Source organism: Cydia pomonella, chromosome 2 (assembly GCF_033807575.1).
Source record: "Cydia pomonella isolate Wapato2018A chromosome 2, ilCydPomo1, whole genome shotgun sequence".
NCBI classification, from domain to species: domain Eukaryota; kingdom Metazoa; phylum Arthropoda; class Insecta; order Lepidoptera; family Tortricidae; genus Cydia; species Cydia pomonella.
In genome coordinates, this window is record NC_084704.1 from 12,042,712 (window position 1) to 12,058,771 (window position 16,060).

Consider the following 16,060-nt stretch of genomic DNA (forward strand, 5'->3'; position numbering starts at 1 on the left):
GGGACAAAATTGAGTTGGCGTTGCGTATCTTATGGCGCAGTTTCTAAAGGAATTCTAACTTTCCGGACCGTTTATGTATTGTGAACTTCCCAGACTAGATGACCTCAAAATAGTGGACACATACCTGCAAGTAAAGTTTCCTACGCCTTAAATCCTAGCCATATCGATTTGATCGAGTCCAATATTGCCAAAAAGGTTGTTAATGCATGTGCCAAATGATTTACATCCGATTGCTGAGGATATTATCTGCTACATACCGACATTAATATTATAGGTATACTCATACGTATAAGTTCTAGTATATCCAAGTAGGCATCGCTTAGTGAAAACATACTACTTAGGCAAGCAATAATAAAAGGTACTAATGGCGCCCACTACAATTAGAAGTTTTAAATAAGCAAAAAAGTGAAACGAAATAAAGTCCGTCGAATCTTATAATAACTCTTTATAAATACTTCGGTTCAGTGGCTATGCATTCTTTGTTATCATATTCATCTGTGGTCAAGTAACAGACGTTTGTTTTATTGTGGCCAACTGGTTACTTCTTAATGTTTTGGCTAGATAGCTTTTTTGAATGATTGTAATGATAAAAATATAGATACAATATAATTAAAAAAAAACATTAAGTAAAACTGTTATTTTGAAAGTACATAGGTACTTTTACTACTGCTGATGCTAACTACTACAATCGATATTCTTTTATCAATGTAATGACCGGATTGCTCAGTTCCGATACATCTCGTAGAAAGGTCACATCAAGATCTTCATTGATCACATAAATTAAACCAATCTGCCAATTACAATACAGCTAATAATCGAACAACCGCATCCAATCAGCTAAAAACCGTTTATTTTCTAACTGCCACTAATTTCCTAACATGAAGGGCTTTCAATTTACTCGATGTGTTCGAAAAAAGCTGGTGAAATGGTGTAAAAAAATCAATCAGGAACGAAAGATGTGACAGGCGGCATTGTAGGGTGACGGGCGTGGAGAAATGGGCTGCAAGGAAAGATGTGGCTCTTTGTGCGCTGATGACCGTGCTGCTGGACGGGGCTAAACTTAGGATTGAGGAGATAATTAAAACGCTCGATTGCGTGTTGGTACAGTCACCAAGAAATTTATACGCCCAAAAATTGTATTGTAAGATACACGGAAAAAATAGTTATGTATTAAAATTTACAGAAAATTTGTAAAATTTACAGAGAAATCTGTAAATTTAACACATATCTCTGTAAATTTTAGACATTATCTGTAAATTTAACATAACTGTTTTTTCCGTGTACATGGCAATTAGAGTTGTATCAGATATTTTAGACCACCTAGTTCTGTCAAATATGAGTGCAGTTTATTGAAAGATCTTGCACCCTTTGGCTGGAATAGGACTTTGGTGAAAGAAAGAGATGAGCACTACCGAATAGAACTTGTTGAAAGAAAGTATCTATGATTCTACGACCTCGGAAATACCTTCATATGGTTCAAAGTATAAATAAAAAACACTTTGTTACGACATATTCCATTTAAACGGAACTGAGACGAATTCTTTATTTCTGAAGTTTTAATTTGGCACAACAATTTATCTCGCCATCGACCCGACTCCAATGATCTATTACTAAACTTTTTACCATAAACTAATCACAGATCGATTGCGCAAAAAGCCACCGCTTAATCTAAGTTTACAAGTCTTACAACCGAGGAATTTCTACTTTAAAGCACAATGCGTGGCCAGATGTGAATACAGCGTAAGTCCAAAAAAGTTTACTTAAGGGTTAGTTAAATAGTTACTGTTGTTAAATTACAGAAGGTTAAATAAAGGTGTATATACATGTTTTTTTTTCAAAAGTGTTTAAGGAAAGAGATGACTAGGTAAATTCAATTAGTCCCCTTTCAGTAGGTAAATTGCCAATCTAGCGCTAATGGACCGGTCTGGCCTAGTGACCCTGCCTATGAAGCCGATGGTCTTGGGTTCGAATCCCGGTAAGGGCATTTAATTGCTTTATTCCATAGTCATGGGTGTTTTCTATGTAAGTATTTAAGTATTTGTATATTATATATATCGTTGTCTGAGTACCCACAACACAAGCCTACTTGGCTTAACGTGGGACTTAGTCAATTTGTGCAAGAATGTTCCTATAATATTTATTTATTTATGGCAGATAGATATCAAAGAAAGCAGCAAGAAAATCATAGAAATTACATTCACTTTATTGAACATGACACATGACCAATGACCAACTGCAATCGATTGCGGTTTGCAAAGAATTTAGTATTGTCCAGAACCACATATCAGTGACTGTGTTAACCCTTAACTCGTAGTGGCTAGTTGAATCACCTGTACCAAATACACAACGTTGACATGGTGACTCAATGCAGAACAATTACGACCTTGTGGCTCAACAAGTGTCACATTGCGCATTGTCAAAAAACTGTCTATTATGTGCATGGTTATCGGCCTTTGTTGTTTTGAGTACAAAATAGAATCTGCACAAAAAAAGAATTTAAAATAAAAAGATACACGTTATCTATCATATATTCTGGCGATTACAATTTGTGCTTCTGCCTTTAAGGCAAAAAACTAGAGGGAATATTCTATAACCAACATTTTTAAACAAACAACTAAACGTCTCCCAATGCAACGACCTAACTGGAAGTATACTTTATAAACCTCAGCTCGATTTCTCAGCTTTGGTGAAATCAATTAAGGCATGAGATGGTTCCATCGTCGATTAAATTGGTGGAACCGAACGTCAGTCAGATCGGCCACAGATTGAAAACTCAGACAACGTAGTGGAATCATGACCAAAATACCAATATTCTTAAATGTTTAACATAAATGAATTGACTAAACTTCTACTTATCTTTTTTGCCAAAATATTGTGAAAATTTGGTTGCCTACCAGAATTTTTTCGTTGGATGTCTTACCAATAGCTAGTAGGTAGGGGAGTGTCTACTTGTAAAAAACACATTATCTTCATAGAAAGTAATTTTATTTGTTCTTAGAGTCAGTAGGCAGACGTACTAATCTAAATGTCAAGATATGCAGATGAGATGACTTGGGAGCCCAATGTACTTATTTGTTCATATTTAGCACCTAGCTAAGCTAATCTAAACTATTTTTGTTAACAGTGTCGTCAATAATGAGTCTAGCAGCAAGCGGGAGCCTGTTCCGAGGTATGGACCGCGCCTTCTGCATCAGAATGAAAAGTACCCTCACCAAGCGGGGCTGCCACTTCAAGTCGTCGGGATACCGGGTAAGCAGTGACAACACGAGTACCTATTGCTAATTGAAGTATTAGTAACGTTAAAGACAAAATATCTTTTGGGATTACTTAAGTTATCAATGTGTTTTATTATAACATTTTCATATATGCCTATTTACTTTGATGTAAAAAAAAAATAGATTTCGAAAAATGTGATCGTATTTTTAATTTAGATTCCAGCATTATTATTACATCTACTGATACTTCAGTTAGCATTGAATTAATCATTCCTTGGATTGCAGATAAACCGAATTTTATTTATAAATTCAATGATAACCGGGAAGGAAAGGAAGCACCTTATCTAGACGAGATTTATTCACTCGAGTCATTAGCGTGAATTTGTGGATATTTATCTTATCTAGACATTTTAAGGAAGCTGAATTTTCGTTTTCGATCTAGGTTGGGAGGAGAGAAGAGCCGGCCAGAGGAGAGGGCGGTAATTGGAGGGTGGGTATTTTATAAGCGTCAGGAACACAGGAAATGGCAGATTATGTTTTCAGATGGAACTGTATACAAAAACATGTAATTAATGAATTGTTCAAGACTGAATGAGATAAGACCTCCTTAACCAGTAGATTAAAGTACTTTAATGAATTAATCATTATACACAAGAAAAACCATGCTTAGGTATGAGATAATAGTGAACTTTATGCGCATATTAAAAATCTTTTACAAAATAGATCACGTGTTGGCGAAAATTGTTTACTTAAACTAAATCTGCAGCGTTAACATAATTACTGCCGTGGTCTCACGCGTATCAACCGAGATAATTTTATTTCCCCGTTTACTCCTATAAATGAAATAATACGACCAGTTTATCCTAGTAAGATCACAAATATTATTGGTTAAAATTATTGTCTGTGCTGGGGGTGCCGCAAGGCGCGCTCCTCGGTCATAATTTTTGCTCTAACTCGGTGTTACTCCATAAAACGCGATTATATCTAGCGACCCGCGAATTTCTCAGCTACTACATAAAACTCGGCGTAATAGATTGTTCTCAGGGTGTAAATTGTAAGCATTTTGCTGGGATTTCCTTTTAATATTTGAAGGTTTGTTTCGTTTTATTCAATGTAGAAAAAACTTACCAACAAAAAGTGGTACGAATCATGCCTTGCAGTTAATAAGCATTAGGTAGTTTAAATAAATTAGCTACATTTCGCGGATGCAGGCGTCCCCATATATTGTAACTAAATTTAGAGAAGAGATTTGGACAAGGAATGGTATTATGAAGAAAGATTACAAGCCAGTTGCAACCACAATTGGCTGACTGATCAAGTGATCAACGTCGCCCAATAGTGAACTATAAAACTTCCTATACAATCAAATTTTACGAACGCTTTGGTGCAACTGACCCGAAATTACTTAAACAAGTTAGTAAAGTGTATAACAGTTAATACTTATCAATAGGTAATTCTAATTTCTGAGTTGTAAAACCCTCAACCCTTCAGACAAACTGCAGTTCGGAACCGAATCTACTAATCAGTACACAAAATCAGACACAAGTAAAGTAATTAGGAATCCCAATAAATGTTAGCCTTTGGCGCTTACGGGTCCCATGAACGATGTAATTGCTGTCGAAGCGGCGTATGAGCCATTAAGATATAGATAAAGTGGAGTTATGGACGCAACTTACAGATTATAACGCTTTATTGGCGATGTTGTGCGCCCTTAAGTTGAATTCACCTGGAAGATAATTATAAATTTGGTGCTTATTAGAATATGAAAATGAGGGGTTTGAGTTTAGATACCTACTAAACTGTAACATTTCACGGTGCTCGTATCATGTAACTATTGACTCAACAAAATTGTGTATGTCCTTGTCGATTTGCTATAAAAGTTGGTATAATAACACGCGACGTGCTTTAAAGTCATCTAAAAGTTTTAACAAGGTTTTTATTACACAGGCGCCTGTAGAAGTTGATGTCCGTAATTTGAACTCGGAAATTTGTTTCAAATAAAGTATGTGGTAATAAAAATGATGTTACTACGGCTAGTTATGTTAAATTAGTTTTGGTTTTTATGCGCATTGTATTTGTATTTACAATCTGTTTTCCCTTCAGGTACTCACTTGTTGAGATTTAAATTTATCTGCCACGTATAAAACGGTTAGCTGTATTTCAACTTTGTCTTACTCATCAGATAATGCATAATTTATATGTTAGAAGATAACTAATTAAAATGCATAGATAACTGATAAATGCTTATGTTTTCTACCGATGCTGCCAATTAGCTATTTATATATAAATACACAGAGTTGATGGCGTTCTAAAAATACCTCTGGAAGATCTACCTCTGTAGAGATCTGTAGAGCTTAACTCATGCTTAAGAGCAACAGCAATTAGTACTATTACTAGCACTATTAACTTAACGTACCTACTAGATAAAATGTATTCCGGGCACATATTTTAACGTGTCGTTCAATATCGTGAATATACTAGATCGACCTATGTAATTTTAGGTAATGTCATTTTATTAACGTTAGGTTTAAATCAACCAATATTTTTTTATCCTGGGCTTGTTATACTCGTACCTAATCTATTTGACATCTGCCCTGTTCATTTTCCTACCATAACTTAATGGCAACCAGCATATGTTCCTAACAATAGTGTTCTCTTCTTTCCAGGTAGTGTTAATGTTATGCCGTCTGCGGCCACAGTACACGTTCTCGCACAGCCGGAAGTCACCGCCGGCGCTGCTGGGCATGGTGGCGCTGGCCATCGCGCTGCCGCCGCCCTCGGTGCACGAGATCCGGCTCGAGTCAGACATGTTCGTCACTAGGATCAACTTCGACTTCAGGATCGCGCACTGCGAGCCCAGGTATTTGGAATAGTTTGTTTTAATAGGTTATAAATGGTAATGGATCCGAAAATAACGAAAGAGGCCTATTATCCCTTGCTTAAACTTAGTGATATTTACCTACTAACCTATTTCATATTTATTGTAGATACTAGATACAGGAAAGGATAATTATTAGATTGAAGCAAGTATATAATATTGAATTTGATACATCGTTGTATTTCTTTCAGCAGGGTGTCAGAACTACTAGGCTACACGGCAGAGGAGCTTACGGGGAAGAACCTCTACGCGCTCTGTCACGGAGAAGATGCAAATAAACTTAGGAAATGCCACGTAGATTGTAAGTACATGTCTTAAATTTAAGAATAAAGAACCATTTATTTTCACACAAAAAATATGGTACGAGTTACAAAATATATGAAAATATTGTAAACAATTAGCATGCGTGACAAAAAGAACGGGCGCAGCATAAGCTTAGCCATTTCACTACAATATGACCGCGCAGCGCTTCAGTCCGTCCCCTTCACTGAACCGCGCTGATAGGTATGCGGGTTAAAGATTATTTTTCGAATAGCAATACCAATAATATATGCATGAACGATTTTAGTATGGACATAAGAAGAACATTTAAAGTAAAAAATTCTAGATTTAACTGTTATTTTTCCAGTTTCCCACATTTAATATATTAGAAAATACATAAATCTGCTACATTATTACTATTTATGACCACACATACCCAATTATCGTACCCAATTCCTTGAGATTGTTTTCAGTTTGTGTCACTTGAACTCGTGACTGTAAAATGAAAAACAAAGGAACTATATTAACCTACCATTTTCAACGACTTTAACGTTTATTGTAGGCACTAAATGTAAAGATGAAATCAAATACTGATGATAATAATGAAAAACTATGCCGGAAATCTTTAGAGACATTTGGAAAAAATGCTAGAGCTAGCTCTTTTTAAAACGACGACTGATAAACAACAATAGCGGCCGGAAAGCCATTACCATTTCAAACTGTATGTACATACAGGATGGTTTCATAGTTGATAGGAAACGGATGACCACACACCATCCTTGGCTCTATAAAAGTCCTGTTTTCATTAACCTTGCTGGACTCATCAATTGTAACGATCGCCGACCCAATAATGTGGTGAAATCCTTGTGTCGTAACGCACTTTGTATTCAGAGGGGATAGTAGAAATCCATGTCAAGACGGCACTCAAGGCGCTGTTACAAGGAAAATTTATGACTAGTGCAGTGCGGAATTTGTTCTAGGTTAGAATTTGATTTCAAAACTGTCCTGTTTGACTCAAAGGTCAGAATTACGGTTAATCTAGAACCTCAAAACAGTTCAATTCTTTGAATTTACTGGTTATGATATATAAATGAAAATTTTCCAGATACATATTTTGAAAAAGTGAGTAAGCACGTATCACTTCATATTAATTTATGTAGATTCAACACGTACGTAATTTCAGGCTCTGCGCCTTAATATTTCAGTCACACCGATAATTCTAACATCAAGAGGAAATATGCATTCAAATAATATAATATGACTCTCATATGCGAGTGTTATTACATTTTTTACGCTTTCGTCAGAAAGCTCAGTGTGCCAGGCCGGTTTCCCATTATGTATATAAGAATCATTTTGTAATTTATTCTTTGTAGCTTTGAATATAAGGTCTATGAGGTTTGTGGCCGTTTGTACAATTTAGCTAGCGCCGTATCTACGCCGGCTGTCTTTGTCGGTTGTGATTTGAATAATAATTTTTATGCCAGCATTTCGGTTTCCTCTCTCCAGCTATCGTGGGAAACGTCAGCCTTAATGTCCTTTGAGATAGCTATTGTTGCGTCTATTTTAGCTACAATATCTTTATCCTTTGTATAAATAAGTACTGCACATATCCGCAATTTAGAAAAAGTTTTTTAAAATAGGTTTAAGTAGGCAATTGCAAAGATGAGAAGAGACCTAAATTATATTTTGATTAATTACAAAACGAATATACTTATTTTACTCTTTGATTACACAGGTATTTTGAATTTTCTTGTCACTCATAAACTACATTTTAAACTAAACCTTAGGTAAGTAACTAAGTTTACATTACGTCAAGCACCCCACCGTATGCTGCAATAAAATTCCCAAATAGCCTATCAAAACTCCAATCACGCATCAGTCCAGCATGGTTTTTCTCTAGCACCTAAACTGTTGATAGCTTTACGATAGCGTTTAAAACATACAATCCGTATGTATGTATGCACGTATAGATGCCGGTCAAATGTGGACATATCGGGCCGTGAATACCAATTGTTTTATTAACATAAAAGTCCGTCGGTTTGCTAGAAAGCGGGTAATTTGGTTAGCAATGTACGTTGGCAGGCTGTTGATGCTCACAGCTTTATTCGGTTGTAAATTAATGTTGAAGACTTCCGACATTTTTATGGCATGCGTCATTTGTTGACTGAAAAGGAATTATTTTTAAATCAGAGTTGAATATTACTCAATTTGCTGTTGATTATTGTCAATAACTGTTAAAACGTCCTTCATTAACGTTTAAAGTGAAAACAAAGACGAATATTTATGGATTGAGCACGAACCACAATATAACGCTACTGACAAGACAATGAAGAATATGAAAATCAGTCAAAACAAGATCTTTATAAAACCAACGTTATATTGAAAACGTCAGTATCGGTTTCACTCTTTGGCTCACGCCCAAGCGCATTGATAATTACAAAACTGACAATACACAATGCATGGACTTAACCAAAAAGCGTCAGAACCTTAATGACTCACGTACAACAATACACGTGTCTTACTACCTTTAGCTCGTATGATTTGTATGGGTTTGAATATAATACGACTGCTTGTTTTACGTCATGTGTCAGCAAGGTCGCGCTGGTATGGACTGTGCCTTTGGATAACAATGTCAACACCAGAAGTTAATGCTGATAGTTGCAAGCCTAAGTTTTTGTACAATGAAATCGTCTCCTTATGAGTGGACACATCTATAAAAGAAGACCTTCCATTTATTATTTGTTTTAATTTAGACTACGTAATATTTCATCTAGTCTGAAGTTTTCATGTAACATCGTAATAATGAAAGCCATCGCCGTTTATTTGTAAAATATGCTGGTGCAGCTCTGCCTTCTGCGGCGATTGTCTCTGGACATAGGAGTAAAGATCTTTTGTCAAGTCTTCAGATCCAATTATTACTTATTCATGTTTTCCTTAAGAACCGATGGTGTCGAATGTTTTTTTCTCATTCCATTCGGTCTAATTTTCAACGTGTCTGTATTTTGAAAACTGCAGTTAAGTTGAACACCTCAACACGGTTCGTTTAATCGTGAAAGTCATAATAAACATTTTTCTTCTTTGTTGCAGTAATGAACAAAGGTCAAGTGTTGACGCACTACTACCGCGTTATGAACAAGCTCGGCGGCTACACCTGGATGCAGACCTGCGCCACCGTCGTCTGCTCGTCCAAGAACGCGGAGGAGCAGAACATCATCTGCGTCAACTATGTTATAAGGTAAAATTCAACCATCTTACGAGTTCCGACCCTCAACGCCAAATACAAAATATTTAAGTTCTTCACAAAACATAGGTACTTACTGAACACACAATTACAACTTACAATTAGCGTATTCGCAGTAGCGTAATATTCACTTAGGGGTCTTAGAATACTTTTATTGTATCCTTGTCTGATCGCGACTTTTTTTCCGTATTTTCCTGATTGACAATGTCGTGTGAATGACACGATCCTCTGGTAATATGTGGTAAATTTGCATACAAAATGAAATACGCATTATGGTCAGGGGGAAAAACATGTGCAAGTGCATGATATAATTAACTGTTTATTTCACAAGAAACAAATATTTGCATATATAAGCTTCCGTTTTGAACTAACAACACCCGAATAAAATTGCTTTTATTAATAAATAAAAATGTTTGTTGCAGCGGGCGTGAATACCCTAACACTGTAATGGATTGCTGCCAATTAGAGGAAAGTGTGCAAGGCGTGAAGCGAGAAGAGACGACGGGAGACCCTGAAAACGGGCCCCCGGACGCCGACAACTCTGGTAATCCGCCGCCTCCTTCACGACACCCCGCGGAGAGAACTGAAGCTACAAATAACGCCGAATCTGCCTCAACAGCCCCAGTACCTACATCCGATGTGACACATCTCACTAGGCTCAGCGACTCTCAACCGCTGCCGCTGCACACCAACCCGGAAAGAACCTCCCCCATGCCGGCGAGAAGAATGAAAAAGAGAAAACATGCGGAATGTGATGATGAAGAAAGAGACGAAGATAGACGAAAGAGCTCATCCAATCCTGGCGCAGCGATATCACCTGCTGAAAGAGATATCAATAAAACGAACTTGTCTATCCCCGAGGGCTCTTCGGACGCAACTTCTGTTAGAGATCTAGAAAACGCCATGTCGAAGCACTTACCTGCATTAGACGGTAAAGAAATCTCACATAGGCCAACGGACTTTTCAACAGACGCCCTCTTGAAGCAACAGCAACAAAAATCGACTATACAGTGGATAGGGACTCAAAATCATCACCTAAATCATTTAAACAGGCAGATTCCTGGAAACCATACTTCAACACCCGCCTCAGCGCTGCTACGGCAGCTTTATGCTAACAGGGAGAGTGTCATTAGAAGTAATTTCCTTGGTGATGGCAGGACTGGTGGCTATTATTCGAGTGACGGTCAGTCAGGCCCGCTACCCACTCCTCCTGGCAGCGAGGGATCAGGCTATGGTGAACAACTAGGTCACAAAAGCACTGATATTGGTTCACTGGCCTATGGTGGTTACGCAGATTACCATTCTGCGATGACTCCTCCTGGATCCGTATCTCCTAGGGACAAACAGCAATACGCTTTGTCCTACGATAACAGCGCTTATTCCGAGGCATTAAGGCACTCTTATTTGGGTGAAGCGCCGTTACCGCTGAAGCCACAAGCATACTCCGCTGTCCCTAGCGCTTTGGACTACACGTCTTCGTTAGATCAGAGTCAGTTCTTCCATCCCCCTTCCTCCTTCCATCTTTATCACCCTCAGGCTCATTCGGCCCACACACCTCACTCTCACCAGTCCGTAGATAAATCTGCCCCTCCCAATACGAACTGGTACTCGTCAGGCTCATAGCCACATAGACATTAGTTTGGGAATGTGTATTGCTTGGAGTGAGCAATTGCGTTGTGTGTTCAATAGTGCGTTCAAATGTGTGTCAATCGTGTTAAGTTGGTTGTTAAGTTTAGTTTTTTTTTGTTATAGTTAATTGTCCTTTAACTGTCTTCAACAAACGTTATCTGTTGTAACCGACTTATTTGACAGACTGTAAATACATTGATTTGAAAATGTATACTTCAAAAATTGTATACGGATACTCTAATGTCAATGCTAAACTAATTAACACATTTTAATACTCAAAGCTTGAAAGGCAATTTCTTTTTATATGACCCCAATTATTAATACTCTAAATGTAAGGTAAAACTGTGCCAAAAACTAGGTGCTGAGCACTTAACGACGCATTTACAGAAACATTCCAAACCGTTACGATTTTATTCCATTATCTTTAAGGATTTAATAACTTCGTCGCTGTTAAGTTTTATTGTGAACTGAAGCTGCCGTTACTATTGGCGGCTGAATCTTAAAGCGACGAGGTTCTAAGATCTTAGCTAGGAATTTGGACATCTGTGAGCTACCCATAGCTTATTGCATATCATTTTAACTTAAGTGTCTAGTTAATGCTTTTGTAAATTATTGTACCATAATTACACGACTGTACTTAGGCTACTGTACGACTCGATAACTGTAAATTGTAGGTAATAAACACTGTATATTATTTTAGTCGGAAATAAGATTTCATTGTACATACTACTTATATCATTGTAGGGTAAGTGTTTTAGTAAAGTTGTTCATTTTGGCAGTGCTCAAATTTTGTTAAAAAAACGTTTTAGTTGTATTTGAATTGAAATGTTACAACGTAAGTTCGTTCAAAAAGCAATAATAATTGTATACAAAAATGTTTATACCTCAACTGCTCTACAAAAATTTCGATCAAACTGTGAATGTTCAGCAATGTAATAAAACTACTACATTGCATTATCGAAAATTCAACGTTAAAATATGAATAAAATGCCTAACGTACTCTCCATTAATGGGGATTTTCTAGAAAAAAAAAAATATGTACCATTTACTTTACAACTCAGAATCTCGAGAACTGTTGATTAAAACAAAGAAGAAATGCGTGCCCAGTTTTTCATACAAATTTTGGGTGTCAGTTTTGTGACGATCCATACAAACAGTGTATGTGAAAATGCCTCACAAGAATTACATTTTTGTCGGGTCCTCGTAATGCGTAGAAATAACCCAAAAGTTCATGTTTTTTCTAACAAAAGTAAATAGTATACTTTATTCTGAAAATGCTTCTAATACCTACGTAAATAAAACGCCATCAACATCATCATGACAAAATATACAAATAAAAATACTCAACACATTCCAGTAAACACTTTAAAACCAAATTATACTTTTTTATATTTAATTGAACAAAAATAGAGAATTATTTAATTTAATAGGTGTAACAGTTATAAATAAAATTGGTAATATTTATGCTATTATTAACAGTGCAATACGAGTGGCAAAAGTTATTCTTTCGATTTTTATACGGCTTCGTTAATGTATCGTAATAATAAGGTAATTATCATAATATTGTATCAAAGTTGTAATTTACATGGAATTTGGCTTGTAATTCGATTGTTTTCAGTTGTACCTCGACTTAAGCCTCTTCTCGTGTACAATTTTTATGTTTATTTTATTTGTAACATGAACAAAAAATGGAGGATTTTATTTCTCTGATTAAATGATTAAGATTTTTAATTATGTTGTGTTATTTATAACTCTTTCATCAAAATGAAGAAGGTGCTTCGTAAATTACGTCCAATTGCCCCATTTTCATTAGCACTTTCGAATTTATGGTCGCAATTTTGTATTAATATTCTAAACTAAAATAGTATTTCAGTCTCTTTGAATAATCGTCAGACATATTTTAAAGAGAGAACAGTTATCAATCTCAAAAGGTCATTTTAGATATGTAATGTACCTACAGCGGACAAATTTCCAAAATCCAAAGCGTGAGACCTCGCAGTACGTCTCAAGGGCACCAATAACTGCAATAAGTGCGTTTCGCTCGCATCGCACCAATCAGCGTGGGCTATCGTTAAGGTTGAAACCGTAACAAATTCTTAAATCAGAATCGGCCTCGTGGACGACTATATCGAGGGCTGGGATGTCCAAAGAGAATATAATCACTACGTTCTAGGGATGTCAAACCCGATAAATTAAGAGATTTTTTCATTTAAATCAGAGCTCCACGTATGTCACATATATATTATGTAGTTCCAATTTCAAAAACCCTTTTGCTCGAGTTATCGGGTTTGACCACCCACCCCTCTATATATGGCTGCGACCAAAAAGTGTGTTCGGAAAACAAGCCAATGTCTTGTTTCATTACTGGATTTATGATGTACTTTAGGAGCGCGCATTTTTAAAATGGTTGACATGGTTCCGCTGCTATCGGGAAAAGCCGGTAAAAGCTACATATACATTGCGTGCTCGACGATGGTACTGTTTTTGTAGGGATTTTAGTTTCCTTCCCCATTATAGCAAGTAAAATCACATGGGGCCAAATCTGGAGAATAAGGTGGGTGGGGCAGTATTTCGTAACGCAATTCTACTAATTTGGCTGTTGCGACTGCTGACGAGTGCCCCAATGCCCCTAGGCATTGTCGTGGCGAAAAAGGATTTTCTTCTTTGCCAGATGTGGCCGTTTTTTCACAACTTCTGCGTTAAATTTTTCCAACAAAGTAGCATAATAAGGGCCATTTATTGTTTTACCTTTCTCTAAATAATCTATATAAATAACCCCTTGGCTGTTCCAAGAACCAGTGGCCATTACCTTTCCTGACGAATTAACGGTTTTCGCTTTCTTTGGGGCCCGTTCGTTAGCAGAAGTCCACTGTTTTGACTGATTTTTCGTCTCTGGCGTATAATGGTGGATCCACGTTTCATCTACCGTCACAAATCGACGAAAAATTCATTAGGATTACGCTTGAATTTGGCTAAGCATTGCTCGGAAGTTGTGTCACGGAGTCGTTTTTGATCGGCTGTCAGAAAACGCGGCACCCATCTTGCGGAAAGCTTTTTTATATTCAAAATATTATGAAAGATATGAAAAAATAATTTATTAAATTTATCAGCTTAGCGCTTGGTTAGATTTATTATCTCCTTTGTGTAGGTATTCTACGGAACCTAAAATTTAATAAATGGAGAATTATTCTCTCGGCGACCCGGGAGGGACAACAGATCCTTCAGTTCAGACCCCGCCGTCTCCCGCTGCATTTCTAACTATTCGGAATGACACCTGCCGCGACATTTCAGCCCGCAGACGTAGGCAAGATATCGCCCTTAAGCAGGGCCGGATTTAGGGGAGGGCAACCGGGGCTACAGCCCCGGGGCCTCCACAAAAGGGGGGCCCCCACAATAGAGACTTCGGAAAATTTACCATTTTATTTGGAAAATAATTTGGGGCCAGGGGGCCTCCACTACTTTATTCCCCAAGGCCTCCAGACCTTTAAATCCGGCATTGTCCTTAAGACTAGATCCCGCATCCCCATTAGCGAACATAAGGTAAAAGTGATGTCTAGATCCCGGTCAAACTCTCGATCACGTCCCTCGCAGTTTAGTTCAGGTGGCAAGATTACTGGAGCTTATATGGAAGCGGGAATTGCCCTTAACAATTCATTTTCTAGTTTACCACAGACTGACTCGCAAGATTCTGAGTTGGCCCTCGGCCAAACACTGAAATGGCAAGATGCTTCCCCTAGTAATATTTTGCCAGACGAATTCCCAAAGACAAAGTCTATTTCGTCGTATAGCCTTAACGTTAAAAATATAGCACAGGGAAAGGAGGTAAGACTGCCGACTGATTCCGATGATGATTCCGACTGATGCATTTGATGGAGGTGAGCTGGCAGCATTTGATGGAGGTGAGCAGGCAAACTATTAAAAGACATAGAGAAGAAGGAAATGGGAGTGAGAACGGAGAGCGGGAGTGGAATACAGTGGAAAGGAAAAGGAAAAAGGAGAGAAACCTCCCTTTGGCCCCAGATAACAGTGATAAAGTTTGCCTTCAAGTGTATATCTCGAATAAAGAAAAATTACCCAAACAATTTGCCATGGCTCGATTTTTAAAAGACAATAACATTAAAGGTATTTGTGCAGTAAAATATTTAAACCCTTATAAAGTTCGACTGGAATTTAATAACAAGGATAATATGGACCAACTATTTCAATGTGAAAACATTTCTAAACAAGATTGGGTTTTACACAAGCCAATGGAGATTGGACTGAGCTATGGCATCATCAGAAACGTAGATCTAAATCTTTGCGAGGAAGTTATATTAAAATTAGTGACTTGCACTGAGAAAGTAATTTCAGTCAAAAGATTAAACCGTCGAGATAAAGGCGATGGTCGTTGAACCCCGAGTGAGATGGCACGGCTATCCTTCCAGTGCTCAAGGCTGCCACCTTTCGTCTGCGTTGACGGCTTACGAATTAAAGTAGAGCCCTATGTTCACCCGGTGACCCAGCCCGCGCGCAAGCCCGACGGCAACATACTCCACACTACAGCGTCAAGTGCCATGGTAACCACATATCGATGGCGAAGATCTGCGCAGTATACCAAAAAGAGGAAACTACAGGAGTTAATGTCCGAATTCAACTGTACATACAGAAAGGCATTGACCCTTTAAGCAGCCCCATTATCAACACCACTGGAGGAAGAAATACCTTGCACGAATAGTCAGTCATTCCCTCCATTGAAGCATAGCCCACAACCAGTCTCTGATAAATCGCCATGTTTTGCATCGTACAGTAATGTTCTTTCAGAAGGAAGAGATAAACCTATTCTGACCCGAAAAGTGC

At 37.6% G+C, this 16,060-nt stretch overlaps 1 protein-coding gene across 5 annotated transcripts in view; it reads left to right on the forward strand.

Moving 5' to 3' along the window:
• LOC133534363 (protein trachealess) overlaps positions 1-12,955 on the forward strand; it is a 206,787-nt gene extending 193,832 nt beyond the window's left edge. For 3 of the 5 annotated variants that reach the window (XM_061873469.1, XM_061873465.1, XM_061873474.1), the window contains 5 exons: positions 3,125-3,249; positions 5,882-6,075; positions 6,285-6,394; positions 9,442-9,589; positions 10,018-12,955. In XM_061873469.1, coding sequence (XP_061729453.1) covers positions 3,125-3,249; positions 5,882-6,075; positions 6,285-6,394; positions 9,442-9,589; positions 10,018-11,218 — 1,778 coding nt within the window. In that variant the 3' untranslated portion in view covers positions 11,219-12,955. The remainder of the gene's footprint in view (positions 1-3,124; positions 3,250-5,881; positions 6,076-6,284; positions 6,395-9,441; positions 9,590-10,017) is intronic. The other 2 variants (XM_061873468.1, XM_061873479.1) reach the window with 1 other exon arrangement.
• The last annotated feature ends 3,105 nt before the right edge of the window (positions 12,956-16,060 follow it).